Source organism: Panulirus ornatus, chromosome 32 (assembly GCF_036320965.1).
Source record: "Panulirus ornatus isolate Po-2019 chromosome 32, ASM3632096v1, whole genome shotgun sequence".
Taxonomy (NCBI): Eukaryota; Metazoa; Arthropoda; class Malacostraca; order Decapoda; family Palinuridae; genus Panulirus; species Panulirus ornatus.
The window spans coordinates 1,363,144-1,387,651 of record NC_092255.1 but is presented as its reverse complement, the minus strand read 5'-3'; the positions used below and the strand labels follow the sequence as shown (position 1 = coordinate 1,387,651).

General features: G+C 37.4%; 1 protein-coding gene across 1 annotated transcript in view; it reads right to left on the bottom strand.

The window, feature by feature from the left end:
- Positions 1-12,438: 12,438 nt before the first annotated feature.
- The window catches only part of LOC139758962 (uncharacterized), a 131,518-nt gene continuing 119,448 nt past the window's right edge, over positions 12,439-24,508 (bottom strand). The window contains 1 exon segment of the mRNA XM_071680791.1: positions 12,439-20,297. Coding sequence (XP_071536892.1) covers positions 20,006-20,297 — 292 coding nt within the window. The 3' untranslated portion in view covers positions 12,439-20,005.

Here is a 24,508-nt window from a genome sequence, read left to right as displayed (position 1 = left end):
TCTTATTCTCTCCTTATTTTCTTACTTTCATTAAAAAGTTTTGTGGCCAAAGATCTAGAATATTACCTTTACTTATTTACTTTTAGTGTTTAGGTAAAGCTCTGTTTGCATGTAAGATACAATGTCTTCACGTAATACATAATTCTGAGTGAGCACATTACGATAACTTGAAGAACATAGGGTCTACTGAAGAACATAGGGTCTACTGAAGAACATATGGTCTACTGAAGAACATAGGGTCTACTGAAGAATATAGGGTCTACTGAAGAACGTAGGGTCTACTGAAGAACATAGGGTCTACTGAAGAACGTAGGGTCTACTGAAGGCTTCTCCACTTCCTGAAGCCTTACATTTTCGAGGGGTTGTTGTGTACATCACACAAGTCTGTGTCTTGGAAAGATAGCTACGTCTCCGTTCAGACAAATGTCTAGGTCTGTTCTAAGGCTGGTGTCTGAGGTCTGGGTCTGTTCTAAGGCTGGTGTCTGAGGTCTGGGTCTGTTCTAAGGCTGGTGTCTGAGGCCTGGGTCTGTTCTAAGGCTGGCGTCTGAGGTCTGGGTCTGTTCTAAGGCTGGTGTCTGAGGTCTGGAGATGTTTTGCCGGGAGACCAGAAGGTGTGAGTGATGACGTTACTTCAGGAAGTGGCGCCTTGATGAAACATATCATCCCCAGTGTGGGATGTGGGATGTTATCAAGACCCTCTGCTGAGGGATGATAGAGAGTTGAATCCTCCTCACGTGCAGGTGGGGGAGGGGAGGGGGAGGGGAGGGCTGTGCAGGGTTGGGGTTCGTGGGTGGCGGGACGTCTAAGATGCACAGGTCATACAATGGCGGAAGTGTTTATATGAAGTATGTCCGGCCATTAAAGGGTCCAAAATGATCGAATTTTTGAAGCTAGGCTGAAGGCCAGCCCCAGCAAGCTAGTATATATGTTACTATACACACACACACACACACACACACACACACACGCGCACACATACACCACACACACACACATGCACCACACATGCACATTAGTAATAGAAAAAGAATTTTCGTTGGTGTGTTGGTTGTTGTGAAGTAGTAGTATGAACCAGACGCCAGCGACGTATCTTGCCAGCGCAGAGTTATGGTTTAGACTTGAGGTCGGTTAATTCACGTCACGGATATGCAAATCAGCCCTGAATGCAAGAGAAAACAGATGAAGGGAGAAGCAAGGCTTCTAGCTCAGTGGTTCTCATTTTCTATATTTTCTCTCTCTCTCTCTCTCTCTCTCTCTCTCTCTCTCTCTCTCTCTCTCTCTCTCTCTCTCTCTCTCTCTCTCTCTCTCTCTCCTAGTTACTTCCTGCCACGTATATCATACACTTCCATGGTCGACAGAATTGCTGGCTAACTTTAGATATAATACAACAAACATCAACAAACCTACATGGAAGTTCCTGCTTAACTTTGTGAACAAACAAAAGTTAACTTTCCAGTCTCTCTGTCTGTCTGTCTGTCTGTCTGTCTGTCTGATGAACAAAATTAGTTCAATTAAAAAAAGATATTACTCAATGATACTTTAAAAGCTTAATCATATATGCAGTGATTCAATATTAGATAATTCAAGTATGATCTTTTCCTGCATGTAATACAAAAAAAATGACTTTTTTTTTTTCGATAACGAGAACTTTCATCCTTGATAATGATGATAAAGGATCATGATTATACAAATAAGCAGAACATGTTGATCAGCGTTCTGAGGAGGCTTTCAGCAGATCCTGAATTAGTTTGAATATCATGATTCCAAGGATGGTGTCATGAATAACTGAAGTTTACAACGTACAGAATACATTGAAAATAAATGATAATTTGGTTAAAATTTTGCGCCAGTTTCTGCTTCTTGTTCATTACCTATTTCCTATATGATTATAAACTTGTTGATACACAAGGATAAAGATCGTGTATGGTTTTAGAACAATCTTGAAGACCTGAAGACCTGAAGAAGGTGTTTAAGATGATTTTGATTAATGACGATACCGGGACGATGTCGGTCGTCATTACCCTGGCCATCAGTTCTAAATCACCAACCAGGCAGTTGGCCCATCATGCCGTACAGGGAACAAGCTCACCATCATTTGAACCCCTCCTTATGTGTGTACATTCCACAGACACAGGTCCTCTCCAGCAATTTACCTCCAGCTGTTCTCACTGATTAAAGGTAGAGGAAGATGGGGTTCTGATGATATCCTGGTTATCAGCAGGCGTTTCACTGTAGACTGAACACCTTTCCCTCTTCCTTCCCCCCTATGACCAGAACGGTACGACCCGCGAGCACGACGGTACGACCTTTGAGGGCGACGGTACGACCCGTGAGCACGACGGTATGACCCGTGAGCACGACGGTACGACCCTTGAGCACGACGGTACGACTCAAGCACGACGGTACGACTCAAGCACGACGGTACGACCCTTGAGCACGACGGTACGACTCGAGCACGACGGTACGACCCTTGAGCACGACGGTACGACCCTTGAGCACGACGGTACGACTCGAGCACGACGGTACGGCCCTTCTGTACGACCCTTGAACACGACGGTACAACCCCATGCGTGAGAGGGATTGGCCTCTGAGCTCATGACATGCAGTGCATCGTGCGTTATGTGCATGACGCCAGGGACAGTGGGCAGGGGAGACAGAGCTGGAACACCTGGTGACGCTGTACCAAAGCCCTGGGGTAATATATGTCTGGGGAGCTGTGTGGGGAGAGATGTATGTCTGGGGAGCTGTGTGGGGAGAGATGTATGTCTGGGGAGCTGTGTGGGGAGAGATGTATGTCTGGGGAGCTGTGTGGGGAGAGATGTATGTCTGGGGAGCTGTGTGGGGAGAGATGTATGTCTGGGGAGCTGTGTGGGGAGAGATGTATGTCTGGGGAGCTGTGTGGGGAGAGATGTATGTCTGGGGAGCTGTGTGGGGAGAGGTGTATGTCTGGGGAGCTGTGTGGGGAGAAATATATCGCTGATGCCATGACGTGCGTCCTCTGGGGAGACTGTGGGCGCTGAGGGAGGGGCTGTAGTGGCGGTGGGCAAATGTGGCGAGCCAGCAGGAATAATTTAATGAGTTAACACGAGGCGAATGAAGGAGCCACGAAGGATTTTGTATCCTACGCTCGCTTAAAAGAGGAAGACAAAGATGGCCGGCTCTCTGATTTAGCAGATTTCTTTTTTCACACCTTCAGTGGTTACAATAAACAATTGAACGGAAAACGGTCTTCAAAGAACCCAGAAAAAGGACAAAGATGACAAAAAAAGCCACAAGGAGACCACAGTTATTCGTTGCTGGGCAGGTGGAGCGTTCAAGGCCATACTGATCACCACCAGCAACAGATATGTGGATCACATGTTGTGTACATAGAAAGTAAACGACGACTTTTGAACCATCGCTGGAACAAGCTTGTTACCTCAGCTAGGTCACTGCCTTGTGAGTATTCTTTAAAAAAAACGAATATTTACAAGACTGTACAATATGTGTACTCTTCTCGTTACAGTAGAATAATCAAGATCATTTCACAGTTACCACAGTCAAATACATTTGACAACAAGTTTAAGATACCTTTCATATATTTCCATATATTCTGAACACTTAGGGTTAGGTTGATTCTGAAAAGGTTAGATACATCAGAGGTATGAACAAAGGTAATACTTGAGCTATCACACACACACACACACACACACACACACACACACACACACACACACACACACACGTGCAAGATAGTCTCAGGAACAGACGAAGGAACGCCACATTCGTTCACACTCAGTCACTAGCTGTCATGTGTAATGCACCGAAACCACAGCTCCCTATCTACATCCAAGCCCCACAGAACTTTCCATGGTTTACCCCAGACGCGTCACATGCCCTGGTTCAGTTCACGGACAGCACGTCGACCCACTGTATGCCACATGGGTCCAATTCACTCTATCCCATGCCCGCTTCTCACCCTCCTGTATGTTCAGACACCGATCACTCAAAATCTTCTTCACTCCATCCTTCCACCTCCAACTTGGTCTCCCAGTTCTCCTTCCCCATACCTTCTGACCCATATATCCTCGTTGTCAACCTTTCCTCACTCATTCTATCCTTATATTCATTTATGAGACGTCTGGAAACTACTGTGGGGCTACCAAGTAGCCATTTGATGTTAAACGTTTAAAACCTCAAACATCAGAGTGACTACTTTACACGATTTACACTTCATCACCTTCGTGGGCGAGATTGGTAATGGTGAACAAAAATGTTCATTTTTAACCCAAATGCAAAAGACATTTCTATTCTAATCACCATTTTTCTGGAGAAGACTATTTACATAATTTGATGGGACACACTTCCATACTGGAATTCTCCAGCGGTTTTTGGCATCTCTTATCCATCTCTCCAAAAATATACTGAGTTTCTTCTCTGATTTTTTTTACGCATAATATGATTGGCATGTAAAGCTATTCTTCAAAATGTATTCTTCAGTGACTTAGTGCTGTTTTCCATCTATTTTTGAAGATTATATTTAAGAAATACTCGTAAAGTCAGGACACCTTCTAATAATAATAATAATAATAAAATAAAAAGAGCGTGGTTGAGAGAGCAGAAGAGGGTGTTTTGAAATGGTTTGGGCACATGGAGAGAATGAGTGAGGAAAGATTGACCAAGAGGATATATATGTCGGAGGTGGAGGGAACGAGGAGAAGAGGGAGACCAAATTGGAGGTGGAAAGATGGAGTGAAAAAGATTTTGTGTGATCGGGGCCTGAACATGCAGGAGGGTGAAAGGAGGGCAAGGAATAGAGTGAATTGGAGCGATGTGGTATACAGGGGTTGACGTGCTGTCAGTGGATTGAATCAAGGCATGTGAAGCGTCTGGGGTAAACCATGGAAAGCTGTGTAGGTATGTATATTTGCGTGTGTGGACGTGTGTATGGGGGGTTTGGGGCCCTTTCTTTCGTCTGTTTCCTTGCGCTAAACCCCGCAAACGCGGAGACAGCGACAAAGTATAAAAAAAAAAAAAAAAAAAAAATAATAATAATATAAAAAATAATAATAAAAATAATAATAATAATAATAATAATAATAATAATAATAATAATAATAATAATAATAATAATAATAATAATAATAATAATAATAATAATAATAATAATAATAATAATAATAATAATAATAATAATAATAATAATAATAATAATAATAATAATAATAATAATAATAATAATAATAATAATAATAATTAATAATAATAATAATAATAATAATAATAATAATAATAATAATAATAATAATAATAATAATAATAATAATAATAATAATTAATAATAATAATAATAATAATAATAATAATAATAATAATTAATAATAATAATAATAATAATAATAATAATAATAATAATAATAATAATAATAATAATAATAATAATAATAATAATAATAATTAATAATAATAATAATAATAATAATAATAATAATAATAATAATAATAATAATAATAATAATAATAATAATAATAATAATAATAATAATTAATAATAATAATAATAATAATAATTAATAATAATAATAATAATAATAATTAATAATAATAATAATAATAATAATAATAATAATAATAATAATAATAATAATAATAATAATAATAATAATAATAATAATAATAATTAATAATAATAATAATAATAATAATAATAATAATAATAATAATTAATAATAATAATAATAATAATAATAATAATAATAATAATTAATAATAATAATAATAATAATAATTAATAATAATAATAATAATAATAATAATAATAATAATAATAATAATAATAATAATAATAATAATAATTAATAATAATAATAATAATAATAATAATAATAATAATAATAATAATAATAATTAATAATAATAATAATAATAATAATAATAATAATAATAATAATAATAATAATAATAATAATAATAATAATAATAATAATAATAATAATAATAATAATAATAATAATAATAATAATAATAATAATAATAATAATAATAATAATAATAATAATAATAATAATAATAATAATAATAATAATAATTAATAATAATAATAATAATAATAATAATAATAATAATAATAATAATAATAATAATAATAATAATAATAATAATAATAATAATAATAATAATAATAATAATAATAATAATAATAATAATAATAATAATAATAATAATAATAATAATAATAATAATAATAATAATAATAATAATAATAATAATAATAATAATAATAATAATAATAATAATAATTAATAATAATAATAATAATAATAATAATAATAATAATAATAATAATAATAATAATAATAATAATAATAATAATAATAATTAATAATAATAATAATAATAATAATAATAATAATAATAATAATAATAATAATAATAATAATAATAATAATAATAATAATAATAATAATAATAATAATAATAATAATAATAATAATAATAATAATAATAATAATAATAATAATAATAATAATAATAATAATAATAATAATAATAATAATAATAATAATAATAATAATAATAATAATAATAATAATAATAATAATAATAATAATAATAATAATAATAATAATAATAATTAATAATAATAATAATAATAATAATAATAATAATTAATAATAATAATAATAATAATAATAATAATAATAATAATAATAATAATAATAATAATTAATAATAATAATAATTAATAATAATAATAATAATAATAATAATAATTAATAATAATAATAATAATAATTAATAATAATAATAATAATAATAATAATAATAATAATAATTAATAATAATAATAATAATAATAATAATAATAATAATTAATAATAATAATAATAATAATAATAATTAATAATAATAATAATAATAATAATAATAATTAATAATAATAATAATAATAATAATAATAATAATAATAATAATAATAATAATAATAATAATAATAATAATAATAATAATAATAATAATAATAATAATAATAATAATAATAATAATAATAATAATAATAATAATAATAATAATAATTAATAATAATAATAATAATAATAATAATTAATAATAATAATAATAATAATAATAATAATAATAATAATAATAATTAATAATAATAATAATAATAATAATAATAATAATAATAATAATAATAATAATAATAATAATAATAATAATAATAATAATAATTAATAATAATAATAATAATAATAATAATAATAATAATAATAATAATAATAATAATAATAATAATAATAATAATAATAATAATAATAATAATAATAATAATAATTAATAATAATAATAATTAATAATAATAATAATAATAATAATAATAATAATAATAATAATAATAATAATAATAATAATAATAATTAATAATAATAATAATAATAATAATAATAATAATAATTAATAATAATAATAATTAATAATAATAATAATAATAATAATAATAATAATAATAATAATAATTAATAATAATAATAATAATAATAATAATAATTAATAATAATAATAATAATAATTAATAATAATAATAATAATAATAATAATAATAATAATAATAATAATAATAATAATAATAATAATAATAATAATAATAATAATAATAATAATAATAATAATAATAATAATAATAATAATAATAATAATAATAATAATAATAATAATAATAATAATAATAATAATAATAATAATTAATAATAATAATAATAATAATAATAATAATAATTAATAATAATAATAATAATAATAATAATAATAATAATAATAATAATAATAATAATAATAATAATAATTAATAATAATAATAATAATAATAATAATAATAATAATAATAATAATAATTAATAATAATAATAATAATAATAATAATAATAATAATAATAATAATAATAATAATAATAATAATAATAATAATAATAATAATAATAATAATAATAATAATAATAATAATAATAATAATAATAATAATAATAATAATAATAATAATAATAATAATTAATAATAATAATAATAATAATAATAATAATAATAATAATAATAATAATAATAATAATAATAATAATAATAATAATAATAATAATAATAATAATAATAATAATAATAATAATAATAATAATAATAATAATAATAATAATAATAATAATAATAATAATAATAATAATAATAATAATAATAATAATTAATAATAATAATAATTAATAATAATAATAATAATAATAATAATAATAATAATAATAATAATAATAATAATAATAATAATAATAATAATAATAATAATAATAATAATAATAATAATAATAATAATAATAATAATAATAATAATAATAATAATAATAATAATAATAATAATAATAATAATAATAATAATAATAATAATAATAATAATAATAATAATAATAATAATAATAATAATAATAATAATAATAATAATAATAATAATAATAATAATAATAATAATAATAATAATAATAATAATAATAATAATAATAATAATAATAATAATAATAATAATAATAATAATAATAATAATAATAATAATAATAATAATAATAATAATAATAATAATAATAATAATAATAATAATAATAATAATGATATAGCGGTGGTGGTAGTACACACACATACACACACACACACACACACAACCATTAAGATTTCCCATCCATTACAACCGTTCCCCCACCCTCAACCCCCCCGGCCCCACACACACACAAGTAAAGACAAGAACACGCGCGTCAGCAGGTCAGGTCAGAGGGTAGGACTGCACTACACTGACCCAGGCAGTGGCCTGAACTGGCCACTGTGGCTTAACGATGCCAATTACATATTCAGAACCAACCAACCACTTGGCTTGAAGGACCTTAGCTTATGTAGGGTTACGTACCTGTTGTTTCTGAAGACAAGGAAGAATAATTGTGAGCACTTTGACATGCTTACGTTCTGCATGACACGTTTTGAGCACTTAATCCACAGTATATGAGCACCTGTGAGTGACGTGTGGTCAAAAGCCCGTTCACCCGACCACTGTTCAAGGATAACTGTGGCTCACTGCGGCGTACTGCCCGTTTTCTACAGGCCCCGGAGTCAAACTTCGTCCAATCAGCGAAAGGGGCTTCTCGTTTTATATCATTTTTGCTTTGATTATTTGTAGTTTTCTTTCTCTTACGACTCTTTTGGTGCAATCAAGCTCTCCTGTGTGTCTCTCACCAGCAAATATTTGGGCTGTATATCTGTTCCTTCTTTTCTTCCCAGACACATAATCCTCTTTATATCATTTTCTTCTACTGTTTCACTTACCCCATGTGTTCTGCTTCACAGTACACATTCAGTAATAACAGTCTTTTAACTCACGGGAAACAGAACAAAAAACAGAAGTGAGTTTTGTTGTCTGTTTCTCTTCCCTGCTTCGAAATTCCAATGTATTTGTTGCGAAACAGACGTCTGTGCACCCCCTGCTATTTCTCTTTTTCTCATTATTATCATTCATATACATATCTAGCTATCTATCTATCAATACATATATATATATATATATATATATATATATATATATATATATATATATATATATATATATATATATATATATATATATATATATATATTCTATCTAGTTATGAACCCTTAATGTTTTTCATTATTCATACTATTTCATGATCCATTTAAACATATTCACTTTATGTAACCAACCTTGTGCTACAAACTCTATGTTTCCTCTCCTTGTACCTGTCTGTTCAGCAACTGATAAACAGACAAACAGACAGACAGGGGCATCTTTAGCTAGAGGTTCTTCCCTTAACAATGCATAGATATATGAAGACCTCAGGCACAAACATAAGGACGAAATAAAACATGTTGTATATAAACATCCGACAGTTTACTAGCAATATACAGGCTCACATTACTAGCAATATACAGGCTCACATTACTAGCAATATACAGGCTCACATTACAAAAATATTCCGAATGCATTTGTTAGTTGACGATCGTTTGACACATTGGAAAGCTTTTGCACAGATCCTGCCATGTCTAAGCCAATCAGACACCTGAAATAGCTATGTCTAAATCAGGTAGAAACCGTAAATAGCTATGTCTAAATCAGGTAGAAACCGTAAATAGCTATATCTAAATAAAATAGAAACCTTAGATAGTTAAGTCTAAGCCAATCAAAAGCCGTAGATTGTGGTCTTAATCAATTAAAATTGTAGATATTCATATCTAAATAAATGAGAAACCTCAAACAGCAATGTATCAACAAATTCAGAAAAGTAAATAGCTACGTCAAAGCCAGTTAGAATAGTAATTAGCTATTCCTGATCCAATTAGAAACCTTATACAACTACTCCAACTAGAATCCATAGATAGCCACTCCTAATCACAAACCATATAGAGCTATTGCGAAACCACTTAGGAACCTTCTAAATCTTTTTCTAAGCCATTTGAAAACCATAGATAAATTAGAAACCCAAGATAGATATATCTAAACCAATTACAAAACAATTAATAGCTATATATAAAACAGTTAAAAACTGTGAATAGTTGTCCAGGTAAGTTAGAAACTACAGATAGCTATTTCAAAACCAATTAGAAACCATAGGTAGCTATCCATAAGCCAGTCAAAAATAGCAAACTATTTTATCTAAACCAATTACAAACAACAGATAGTTATTCCGAAATCAGAAACAGTAAATAGCTACGTCTAAAATAATGATAAATCGTAAATAGCTATGTGAGAACCAATTAGAAACCGTAAATAGCTATGGTAAGACTATCAAGAAACCATCTAGAGCTATTTTTGAGCCGACGAGAAATTATAAATAGCCATGACTCAACAAATTAGAAACCGTTAATCGAATTGATCTAAACCAATTAGAAACCATTAATAGCTAAGTCTAAACCAGTTGCAAACGGGAAATTGTTTTATCCAAGCCAATTAGAAACCATAGATAGCAATGTCGAACTTAACCAATTGGAAACCACAGATACCTATACACGTAGGCCAATCAGAAACCCAAATAGCTCAGTTCACCTCATGAAAAACCTCAATCTTCATGACCTCTGGCGGTCAGGGTCGTTACCAATACACAATTAGGTCAATGATGGTGACCAAGTGACCTATGGTCTCATGATGGTGACCAAGGGACCTATGGTCTCATGATGGTGACCAAGGGACCTATGGTCTCATGATGGTGACCAAGGGGACCTATGGTCTCATGATGGTGACCAAGTGACCTATGGTCTCATGATGGTGACCAAGGGACCTATGGTCTCATGATGGTGACCAAGGGACCTATGGTCTCATGATGGTGACCAAGTGACCTATGGTCTCATGATGGTGACCAAGGGACCTATGGTCTCATGATGGTGACCAAGGGACCTATGGTCTCATGATGGTGACCAAGGGACCTATGGTCTCATGATGGTGACCAAGGGGACCTATGGTCTCATGATGGTGACCAAGGGGACCTATGGTCTCATGATGGTGACCAAGGGGACCTATGGTCTCATGATGGTGACCAAGGGACCTTTGGTCTCATGATGGTGACCAAGGGACTTATGGTCTCATGATGGTGACCAAGGGGACCTATGGTCTCATGATGGTGACCAAGTGGCCTATGGTCTCATGATGGTGACCAAGGGGACCTATGGTCTCATGATGGTGACCAAGGGACCTATGGTCTCATGATGGTGACCAAGGGACCTATGGTCTCATGATGGTGACCAAGGGGACCTATGGTCTCATGATGGTGACCAAGGGGACCTATGGTCTCATGATGGTGACCAAGGGGACCTATGGTCTCATGATGGTGACCAAGGGGACCTATGGTCTCATGATGGTGACCAAGGGGACCTATGGTCTCATGATGGTGACCAAGGGGACCTATGGTCTCATGATGGTGACCAAGGGGACCTATGGTCTCATGATGGTGACCAAGGGGACCTATGGTCTCATGATGGTGACCAAGGGGACCTATGGTCTCATGATGGTGACCAAGGGGACCTATGGTCTCATGATGGTGACCAAGGGACCTATGGTCTCATGATGGTGACCAAGGGACCTATGGTGTCATGATGGTGACCAAGGGGACCTATGGTCTCATGATGGTGACCAAGGGACCTATGGTCTCATGATGGTGACCAAGGGGACCTATGGTCTCATGATGGTGACCAAGGGGACCTATGGTCTCATGATGGTGACCAAGGGGACCTATGGTCTCATGATGGTGACCAAGGGGTCTATGGTCTCATGATGGTGACCAAGGGACCTATGGTCTCATGATGGTGACCAAGGGGTCTATGGTCTCATGATCATTGATGGTCTTCTGTCCTTGTTTTTTTCCTGAGTGCATCCGCGAACTTTGCCTCAGCCAAGGGAGAGCGTGCGTACCCTCCAGCAGAACTGAGAGAGAGAGAGAGAGAGAGAGAGAGAGAGAGAGAGAGAGAGAGAGAGAGAGAGAGAGAGAGAGAGAGAGAGAGAGAGAGAGAGAGAGAGAGATTTATTAAAGCAAAACGTAAAACATAAACAGGTCACTTTGATAACCCTGTATTGGATTCTATTATTGCAGGAGTGATGGGCTGAGATCAGCGAGTGGCCGCCCGGACCACTCAAGTAGTTACACGGACCACCGAAGTGACCACACGGACCACTCGAGTGGCCACATGGGCCACACAAGGGGCCACACAGACCACGCAAGGGGCCACATGGACCACACGAGGGGCCACACGAACCTCGTAAGAAGCCATGCAAACCACTCGAGTGGCCACACGGACCTCGCAAGGTGCCACACGGACCACGCAAGGGGCCACGCGGACCACGCAAGCCAAGACCAGAAGCTGAAATCAAGAACAACATCAACAACAACAACAACAACAACAACAGCAGCAGCACGCTATAGAAAAAACAAAGTGCTATACAAAGCTATCCTGTAGCTTGGAAACCAACTCCTATATACATATATAGCTTCTATCTTTACAGTTTTTCATATTTCTTGTGATAATTTTTGACAACAATTTTGTACCAAATCTAAGAAAGTCGATTTGGTGATAAAGGTATATTGTTAAATTTTGAAGTGGTTCATCAGGATATGCAAATTATATCATAATTCATTACTATATGTATAAATACAAACATTGAGTTATACAATCCCAAGGTTGTGACAACACAAAACAAACACAGTTTGGAATACAAGAGGCAACAAGTAAATGTGTTTCTGTCGACTGATGAATGGTGTTTGTTTCATGTTTGAGTTGGAAATGTTTTGTTTGGTTACAGGGGTTCTTACTGAGCTGTCTTAAGGCCATTCTTATATAAGAAGCCTAACTTACATATTACATATATACATTACATACACATTATATGTATATAGCTTATATATATATATATATATATATATATATATATATATATATATATATATATATATATATATATATATATATATATGAGTGTATATGGTTATGTATGTGTGTATATGTATGTGCATGTAAGTGCGTAAATCTGTGGGTATATACATGTGTGATATTAAAGGTCAACACAGTGGAATAAAGTATCTCTATCATATATAAAATTTCATTAACAGATATTTCCTCTATTATAGAAATTAGATAACAGACAATTCTTCTATTATATATATCAGATAGATTTTGATTGGCGAAAAACAATTGTTCTCTTCTAAGCCACTTATGAACTGCCATGAATAATAATCACCTACTTAAGTTAGCTTATGAAAATAATATATGTATATATATATATATGTGCTAGCAAACTGCTATCTTATATCATAGTTGTTACAAACACCAGGATATCTAAGGTTAGTCTGAGGTGGTGGTATGAACCCCTGCCTTCACCAGGCTAGGTCTGCTTGCCGCCTGGGTCGGTGGCAATGTGAACCTTCAAGATTCAATTTTCTCTTAAAAAATTCATGATATCTAAAATCATCAAGCGATAGCCATAAAATTAAGATATCTCGATAACACTATGTACACATGAGGGGTCTCTTGTTTACTAACAAACCTTAAGATTAATTTCTTGAGGGGGTTTGCAGGAGTCTATGATGCGTCTGACTGTTAGAGTCAGCAACTGGACCCTAAGGGCCTCAATTTCATACAATCCAAGGCAATGACTAGATCTATGTAGAACGGTGAAGGAGACTGATCCTTATCTAAAGCATTTTTGGAGGAATTAGGTTCATTTTAGTTCACAACAAATGAGTAAAACAAATCAAAACAACAGACTAGCACATATACTTACAGTGGGCACAGAGTAAGCAAGGAAACCAGTCTGGTGTTGGGGCATATTTTGTTATCAATATGGCGACGTTACTACATGTTGTCTGTGTTGGTACAGTCTATGTTACCTTCACCTTCTCGCACACATAGACGACAGTGGCAGCAGTGGACTTCCATCGCTCATGTAAAGTAGTCGACGTTCAAGTTAGAAAATGAAATTTTACCAAACGAATACAATGAAAGGCCGTTGTAAGCTCGTTAAGTTTGTAAACTGAAGTTGAACAGCCACGCCCAAGTTACATCGTTAGAACTACAGACACTGTAACACCTGATGATGGTTCACGTTACGTCATGTATCACATCATCCAGCGTCACTAATGAAGTCGTCGGTGACCCATGATTACGATATATCAAATGCTGATGTGGAAATACACGACATGGCAACATTATGTTATTGTTGTGACGCAACTCATGATGACGTCCCGTATGTAAACAAAAGCTTCGCGCGCTATTCATTCATAAATCCCACAATGCATCGCGCGGGTTGTTTACAATCTACACACATATCTTTCATTAGCAAATATCAAAATGTGAAATATTCTTTGTCCAAATATTACAAATATCATTCATGACATTTAAATGTACACATCAAATATCTTTCAAGTGACGTTATTGTTACCATCATTACCGTGTTTCAGTGTACACACGAAGGTCAGGTTCTGAGAAAGGAAATTAGACTTTAAACTTAAAAGTCATCTTTATAAAACCGTATTTCATAAAGTCCAAAGTCTGTTAACATTTTGTCAAATATCTATTTACCATCTAATGATATAGAACATGATTTATTACGTCAATGTTCGTTCAAGAGTATAACACGATGAAATGAATTTCGTTGATCAAGTAAATCTTGACATGGAAGTTCGAGTCAAATGTGATCACTGACGACGCCAGCCCCACCTGCGGCAGAGTGCGGGAAGGTCCCCACAACCTGCGGCAGAGTGCGGCAAGGTCCCTACAACCTGCGGCAGAGTGGAGGAAGGTCCCCACAACCTGCGGCAGAGTGCGGGAAGGTCCCCACAACCTGCGGCAGAGTGGGGGAAGGTCCCCACAACCTGCGGCAGAGTGCGGGAAGGTCCCACAACCTGCGGCAGAGTGCGGGAAGGTCCCACAACCTGCGGCAGAGTGCGGGAAGGTCCCACAACCTGCGGTAGAGTGCGGGAAGGTCCCCATAACCTGCGGCAGAGTGAGGGAAGGTCCCCACAGCCTGCGGCAGAGTGCGGGAAGGTCCCCACAGCCTGCGACAGAGTGCGGGAAGGTCCCACAGCCTGCGGCAGAGTGAGGGAAGGTCCCCACAGCCTGCGGCAGAGTGAGGGAAGGTCCCCACAACCTGCGGCAGAGTGAGGGAAGGTCCCCACAACCTGCGGCAGAGTGAGGGAAGGTCCCACAACCTGCGGCAGAGTGAGGGAAGGTCCCCACAACCTGCGGCAGAGTGAGGGAAGGTCCCACAACCTGCGGCAGAGTGAGGGAAGGTCCCCACAACCTGCGGCAGAGTGAGGGAAGGTCCCCACAACCTGCGGCAGAGTGCGGGAAGGTCCCCACAGCCTGCGGCAGAGTGCGGGAAGATCCCCACAACCTGCGGCAGAGCGCGGCGAGGCCACCACATCCTGTGGCCGAGTGGTTCAGACCTTCACGTGTCTTTAAGAAAACCGAACATAACTGAATGTTGGTTTGGAACCTGACTGATTATCTCCCTCTCACCGCTCCCTAACCTAGCCTCCCCCCTCTACCACACTCCCTCTCACCTCTCCCTAACCCAGCCTCCCTCTACCACACTCCCTCTCACCTCTCCCTAACCTAGCCTTCCTCTACCACACTCCCTCTCACCTCTCCCTGACCCAGCCTCCCTCTACCACACTCCCTCTCACCTCTCCCTAACCCAGCCTCCCTCTACCACACTCCCTCTCACCTCTCCCTGACCCAGCCTCCCTCTACCACACTCTCTCTCACCGCTCCCTAACCCAGCCTCCCTCTACCACACTCCTCAGTAGCTTAACCTTCACCACAATCTCCACTCGGCAATAACAGCGGTAGGTGGAGCACTGTACCACATGGTTCTGGTGTACTAACGGACCTTCCTCGCCTCTCACTGCTCCTGCTTTCCCTCCCACCGACCTGACGCTGCTTCCGCCTCTGTTCTACAGGTATCATGCCGGCCACACATTTCTTGAGTTGTTTCTGTGCGTCCCTGCCATGAAGGGTTAGACCCGCCCCACACAATCATGATACCTCCCTCCCTTCATTCATACAGGCACCACTGGAAGCCAAATCAGTACGTAGTATGTATTTTTTTTTCCTTTAGATTTCAAAACTTATCTTTTCATCTCGCACGAATTTGACAAGGGCGTGCCCAAGACTCGAGGCGTGTCGGGTGCTGTAGAAATGATGTAACGTTGGGACAAAAGTTAGTATATTCCTGTTAATTTTGTCGTGATTGTGTTCATGTTCCATTAATGAGCTTGATTAGTCATTAATAAGGACATAACTAACAATATTCATGTCCATTAATGTAGCAATGAGCAACCTCACCGCGTTTTATATAAAGGCTGTATATCTTATTGTTATCATTTGATATGTAATATCTTATCTCTATCTTTAGATATGTAATATTTCGTCAATATTTTCAGATATGTGAGGATTGATATGTACTGAGTTCATATGTTGGGTATGTCCTCAGACTGAACTTGTTACGATCATATATATATATATATATATATATATATATATATATATATATATATATATATATATATATATATATATATATATTTGTATAAAGACTCCTGCAGCCCAAGGCTGAATATCTGACAAGGAACACAACCTCATGTTTCCTTCAGATATTCCAGCTCCTCCTGAAGATTCCTGTCGTGTCTGGTTACTTCTGGCATCATATTCCACCTGGAGTCTTGTAAAGCCCTGATTGGTTGGCGGCCTTCCACTATCCACCGATTAAAACAGCGGGCATTGGCCTCTGAATGTCTTCTAAGGTTTATATTGGTCAGAGGCTTTTCATGAGTGATCCGTCAAAACATCAAGTTCTGGTTGGTTGGAAACCTTCCAGCGAACACCAGTCAAAAAAGGAAATACTGTCAGTTTGTTTCTCTAAAAGGTTCTGATTGGTCAACAGCCATCCAGCAACACCAATCACGGCAGAGGTCATGACGCCTTCATGCCAAAGACTCGATTCTTTATTTCCCTGGAGTGTAACCCACAAGTCATCAGGTTCCACAAGTCTTCAGGTTCTACTGCTTCATCTTCCTCTTCTTCCCACCGGCACATACATGGTGGAAGGATCCCAACTTTTCTTAACACTTTCATACATTTTTGGACGTGGCTTAGGAAAAAAAATGTGTAAATACATTAGAAGTTTTAACTGCCTCTGGTGAAATGTTTTTCCATAATCTTTAAATTTTCTTGTAACATTTTCTTCTGACGTTTTGTATCTTTATGATTTTTCTACCTACTGTTAATCAGAGGTTAATTCTTATCTTTCAAAATATATGATTTTCAGATACATATGATAAATGAAATCATAACTGTTTTCCTTAAGTTATAAGAAATAAAGTTAAGCGATTTTCGACGACTGTATATTGCATATATATTTTTTTTCTTGTTGAATTTTCACTAAAACATTTGGTTCTTCTCCAGAGCTACGCTCTTAACTGTATATATAACATTGTACTTTTAATAACACACAACACTTTGGTGCTTACGTTAAGTGCAAGAACACATAGCTAGTGAGACAGCAAAGTGTGTCTTGTCTCCTAAGGACCTCAAACTTCGAGTGTGACAGAGGTGTGGAGGACCTCAACTCGATGAGGCTTGAGTGCGTTGGAAGTACATGATCTTTAAGTTATACTAAGCCTGTCCTTCAGGCCTTTGATTACATCTTAATTCTCTCTAAGTGCGTTACTATGTTATCCCATTGATCCTCTATACGTCCTCAGTGCGTGGCCAATGTGTTGGTTGAGCGAGTGTGTCTCGCAGTCTCCTCCACATGGAAGTGTCTGGCTAGCAAGTGCATCTCTATGACGTATGAGTGCGTCCCCAGCTCTGTCGAAGGCTGAGTTCCCAGCCCTGTCGAAGGCACTGTTGCCAAGAGAAGACAGTTACACCTGAATATATTTGGCTAGTTTCTCCACTCTTGCTCAGCACTATGGCCTCACGACACGACAGAATGATCATCGAACTTTCTAAACTACCGTTTTGGTCTTTATTTCTCTTCTGCTTATTTAAATATTCATTTATTTACGAGGGTGATGCATGCCCGCTTGATCTAATATTCATGAAGACTCGGAATAGGAAAACGTAGCGTGTCGTCGGCCCAAAGTACAGGGAGAAGAGCTTTTTACTTTGCAATATGGTCCATTAAGTGAGCTATTTGGCAACTGCTCTCCGGGGATGTGACGAGTAGTACGACATCAATTCACCAGAGTATCACCTTCTACTATCCTCCTGCTTCTTGTATGGAAGTATTTGGCAACCCAATTGTGAGGAAAGACGTGACGAGCATCACCACGTCCACACACCAGAATTCCATCTCCTACTAACCTCTTGCTTCAAGTACGGAGGTATTTGGCAACAACTTTGGAGAGGACGTGACAAGCATTAACACGTCAACACACTAGTTTCCCTTCCTACTACTTCCTGCTTCAAGTATGGAAGTATCTGGCAATCCAATTCTGGGAACGTGACGAACATTTTCACATTACCACACACGAGTTTCTCCTCCTAACTTATCCTCCAAGTATATTGAGCTATTTGGCAATTCTCTCAGGGGATGTGACGAAAATAAGTACATCAATACAACATAGTTTCATCTCTTACTACCATATGCATTAACTATTAAATATAATGTGGTCTACATGTGTTTAATCCAGTACATGATACTGTCAAACGTCTATGTCTATATCCTTACGTTTCTTGTAAAGTTTATGTACAAGTGGGAACAACAGATTCATCACACAAATGTTTTTTTTTTTTTTGCAAATAACCTGTTTACATCAGCATGTTTTGTATCATATTATTTGTCCTTTGAATAAATTCTTCATATTGACGTATCTGATCTGTACAAATTCAAGTCTTGGCTAGATTTCTTACTCCAATTTATGTATGAGATATCCCGAATACATAAGTTCATTTATACAATTTCCTTGTGTTCCTGATGCAGTAGTGTGTGTGTGTGTGTGTGTGTGTGTGTGTGTGTGTGTGTGTGGTGTAAGATCAGGTGATCAGGGCAGTGGAAACAGCTGGGAATGTCGAGGACGTTTCCTTCCCTCACGAGACGACCAGACCAAACCCCGAGGAAAGCAGGAAGCGGTACGAGACGAAGGGGAAGAGGAGAAGGAAGAGGAGGAGGAAGAGGAAGAGGAGGAATAGGAGAAGGAGGAGGAGAAGGAGGAGGAGTTGGAGGAGGAAATAACTACTAGAAGATACTGAACAAGACACAGGAATAGAAGTGATCAAAGATAGAGAGGAATTAGTAAAACAAGAAGAGAATGATGTTGAGAAGAGAATCGTAGATTATTCAAAGGCTGAAGAAAGTGGGAACAGTTGGGGGAGGTCCAGACGAATGGGTAGGAGGAGGAGGAGGAGGAGGAGGAGGAGGAGGAGGAGGAGGAGGAGGGACATCAGGGGAGGAAGAAAGGACAACTGAAGAAGAGGAAGAAGAAGACGGAGAAGAAGAAGGTCAAGTGAGGGTCAGGTTCTCGAGAGAGAGTGACCTCCTGTGTAGTGACCCAGGCCTTATCTTTTGCTCCTCCTTGTGGTTCTCCTCTCCTTCCTGCTCTCCCTCCTCCGGCGACGCCGTCAGGTTGTGCAGGAGCTCGTGCACGGCGTGTGAGATCCTGGGCGGGTGTGGGCTCACGAGGGGCCTCAGGGCGCGGCCCACCACGAAGGATGGACGCAGGTTCGAACCCCGGGCGATGTGACGCTGGTAGGAGATGTCCGGCAGGCAGGCCTCCAGGCAGCCCTCGGGAACCCTGCGGGAGGAGACCGGTAGTGAGGCTCAGGGGCATGACAGAGGGACAGAGAGAAGAGTGGCTGTAAGGGATACATGAACGCTACACACACACACACACACACACACACACACACACACACGCATATATATATATATATAGTTACATGAAATACCTTATTTCTTGACATGAAGACGACGGTACGACCCTTCACCATGACAATATGACCTTTGAGGACAGGAATATGACCCTGAGGATGATGATATGATGTATGACCTGAGCTTGAAGGACTACCAGGTGACCTGACTCACAGGTAGGTGACCTACATACCTGGCAGGTGCCTTGATTACCAGAACATCACTCCAGTGTACCTGACATGCCCAGCTCCATCTACCAGGTAGGTAACCTGGCTACCAGGTGGCCTAGATACCAGCCAGGTGGCCTAGTTAACAGTCCATCCCCACTGTGTACCTGTCACGCCCAGAAACACCCGGTAAGAACGTTAATCCCATCAATTAACAAGTAATCCACACATTATCGTCACCGTTTCTGTCAAATCCCTCGTGAGTACCGGGGATTTGTATGCTAATCCTGTCTGCATTAAGGTAAACGAGTGGGATTTGTCGTCCCGTTATCATTAATCCCCAGAAAAAAAACTTATATCAGGATTTCTCCTTGTTTTATAATAGATTTCCATCAAAAGTGAGAAATATTAGGATTTGTCGTTACATTATGATAAATCCTGAGAGAAGGAGGTTAATACACTTGTTGTTATCAAAAACATGATATCGGTTAAGAAGATGGGATAACACCCCTATTTGGGCTCCCTTACAGGGTATGAATTCCCTTTCCCTGAGGCAGATGGCGACCTGAGGACGATGTTGGAATTATATAAGTTGTTTGCTCTCAGCGCGCAGGGCAAACAACACGAACCCTGGAACTGTTTGTTTATGGAAAGGGAAACAGTCTGGTTGTTGGCAGGTTCGTTGATATTGTTAGCAGGTTTGTTGGTGGAAAACAGAGAATATGGCTAGGATGGTTGACTCTGGGAGAGAGAGAGAGAGAGAGAGAGAGAGAGAGAGAGAGAGAGAGAGAGAGAGAGAGAGAGATAGAGAGAGAGAGAGAGAGAGAGAGAGAGAGAGAGAGAGAGAGAGAGAGAGAGAGAGAGAGAGAGAGAGAGAGAGAGAGAGCCACGGTTGTTTGCAAATAATGAATCACCAAAAAAAAAAAATATACGTCTTAGACATCGACTTATGACAAACGTACACACAAACATACAAATGCAAACACAAACAGACACAAATGGCCATAGAAGGGGCCATATTCGGGGCTATAGTGGGAGCCACAAAGGGGGCCATAGTGGGAGCCACAGAGGGGGCCACAGAGAGGGCCAAAGAAATAGGACTAACTATGGTCTCTCGAGGACAACAGTGATAAAAGATAACCAACATCTGATTCATGGTAATATCTATACATACATATGCCTAGTTTACAGACATACATATGTATAAGGTAAGTTACATATGTACAGCTCATTCTGGAAAACATATATATATGTAGAATGTTATTTGTCAGGATTCATGCCGTAGATCACACACACACACACACACACACACACACACACACACACACACACTTCTTAATCTTCCTTCCCAAAAATTCTTCTTTGAACGTCAGCGATTTTCCGAAGCAAAGAGCAGCCCAGTGAAGCCTTCTATCATCTGAAACGCAATCAGGGAAAAATCCCATTAAATGGGAAATAAATGAATCTTTGAAGAAGGTAAAACTTCCTCTGATTATAGGAACGCCTGGGTTCGCTTATACCACTGGTATATACAGAGAATTTCGCCTGTAAACAGGGAGGTATTAGAGGCCATGTTGCCGTGCGAGTCGAACAAAATTTCGGAACGATTCGAAGCGTCGATATGAACCGCTGGATGGAAATCAATTAGGCGTATCGCCAGTCCAGCAATTTTTCGCCTGATGACATTACAAACGGTAGAGTTGATAATATAGCAGCACGAAAAGGACAGGAGTAAGGACGAAATGCAGAGGAACGGACATGAATGAGAGCGAAACGTTTAAGGACAGAAGACGGTTTGATCCAGGTCGAGAGGAACAGGCTTTGATGACGGATGTCTTACGTACACGGACGGAAAACACGGACAAGTACACGGAAGGTGAAAACACGGACATGTACACGGAAGGTGAAAACACGGACAAGTACACGGACGGTCGTCATTTGTCTGAAACTTACAAATCCTCAACTCAATGGCTGTCTGCTGAGCCGAGTTGACCTCTAGAGATGTAGGGAGATAATTTCTAAGCAATTATAACTATTTCTGGGAGATGGTAACTCTGCTGATGTGGTGATGTTAAGGGTGAAAGTTAAGGAGTTAGGTGATATACAGGTATAGTAGAGAGAGAGAGAGAGAGAGAGAGAGAGAGAGAGAGAGAGAGAGAGAGAGAGAGAGAGAGAGAGAGAGAGAGAGAGAGAGAGGAAAGTTAAAGAGCCCTTCCTCTTTCTCATCTCTCTCTCTCTCTCTCTCTCTCTCTCTCTCTCTCTCTCTCTCTCTCTCACACACACACACACACACACACACACGACAAATGACCCCGTCAAAACTTAGGAAAAACACGTAAAGTTCGTGGAACTTAACTCAAGCTCCTCTTCGTCGCTCATGACGTCTTTGACACCTGTGGTTTGTTTTAAGTCAGTCACTTCTGAGTCAGCAGCAGGTGTTAGGAGTCAGCAGCAGGCGTTATGAGTCAGCAGCAGGTGTTATGAGTCAGCAGTAGGTGTTATGAGTCAGCAGCAGGCGTTATGAGTCAGCAGCAGGTGTTATGAGTCAGTAGCAGGTATTATGAGTCGACTGAAGTTTATGGTGTGATCACAGAACAAAGCCAAGACTTCCTGATCATCCTTCTCTAGGATATACGAGATGATGGGAGGCCAAGACGACGTCAGGCAATAGAGAGGAAGCTCTGGATAGATAGAATGGGGGTTCCTGGATGTGATAATGGGGGTCCTAGAATGGGGGAGTAGTCAAATGGGAGAAGTAAAAAATGGGGCACGATGGTGTGTGGATCCCATGTGAATAAGTTTGGAAGAATGAGGTTCAGACTCCAGATATGAGGATGGGTTTAAAGAAGGAGTGGCGAGAGGGAGAGTGAGGAGGTGTTCAGGGAAATGTAGAGAAGATACCCTCATAATAAGATCTAAGTCCCATATAGCTCAATAGGATTGTGGGACTGTGAGGGAAGATCCTGAGTAGGATGTCGCACATGAGGAGGAGGGGTTGGGCATTGTGGGAAGGGGGGGGGGGTGTCACAGGGGTCGTGTCACGTGCGTCACATGACTAATGTCAGTCATCTGTCATGCTTGATATGACGTAACCATGTAAACCAATCATCCCGGTAACACAGGGTCGATTTCCTCTAGTTATACAACGATCGTTTAACCCTTCTGGTTTTACATCAGTCTGTTCCGATGACGTAAAAGACTTTAAGTCTCCCATTTACAAATCTTTCTCGTGAATGAATGATTTACGTAATTTACACTTTTCCCTCACTCTGACACATCTGTCCTAACATCTCACACATTTACACGACTGTTATCATACTTAACCAACATTGATACAGTGTATAACGTGCACGTGGTGAGACCCTTCACGTGGAGGTCTATATGATGATGATGATATCAAGAATACGCTGTGGATGAGTGGTCAAAGCAGCGCATGACTTGAATACACCGGGAGCGTTCGATCCCAGGTCACGTGCCGAGATGAGCACGGAGGGGTTGGGTTGGGTTGGGTGGGGGGGGATTCACCCATGCATCCATCATTGCTGGTTGGGTTTACTAATCACGGTCTATAATGATTCGGTCCTGGTATGTGAGCTCGAGGGTGATTGGTTGCTGGTATGTGAGTATCGGTATGATAGCTAGATGGTGATTGGCTGCTGGTAAGAGAACCCTGAGACGGTTAACTGCTGGAATGTAAGCTCGAAGATGATTGGTTACTTTTTTCCTCAAAATGAAAACTTGAAAACGTAAATAAACAGAACGTATTTTCTTTGCTTTTCCAGGATGGAGAAGGGCCAAGCGAGGACCAGTGTTTGTTTCTTTCTAAACACAAAAGATGTCTTTCCCAGGATAATGGAAACCACACAAACTCTGCCAGACGGAGAATTGATCTTAAAGGAAGGAAGGAACATCTGTTGTGGTAGAGTGC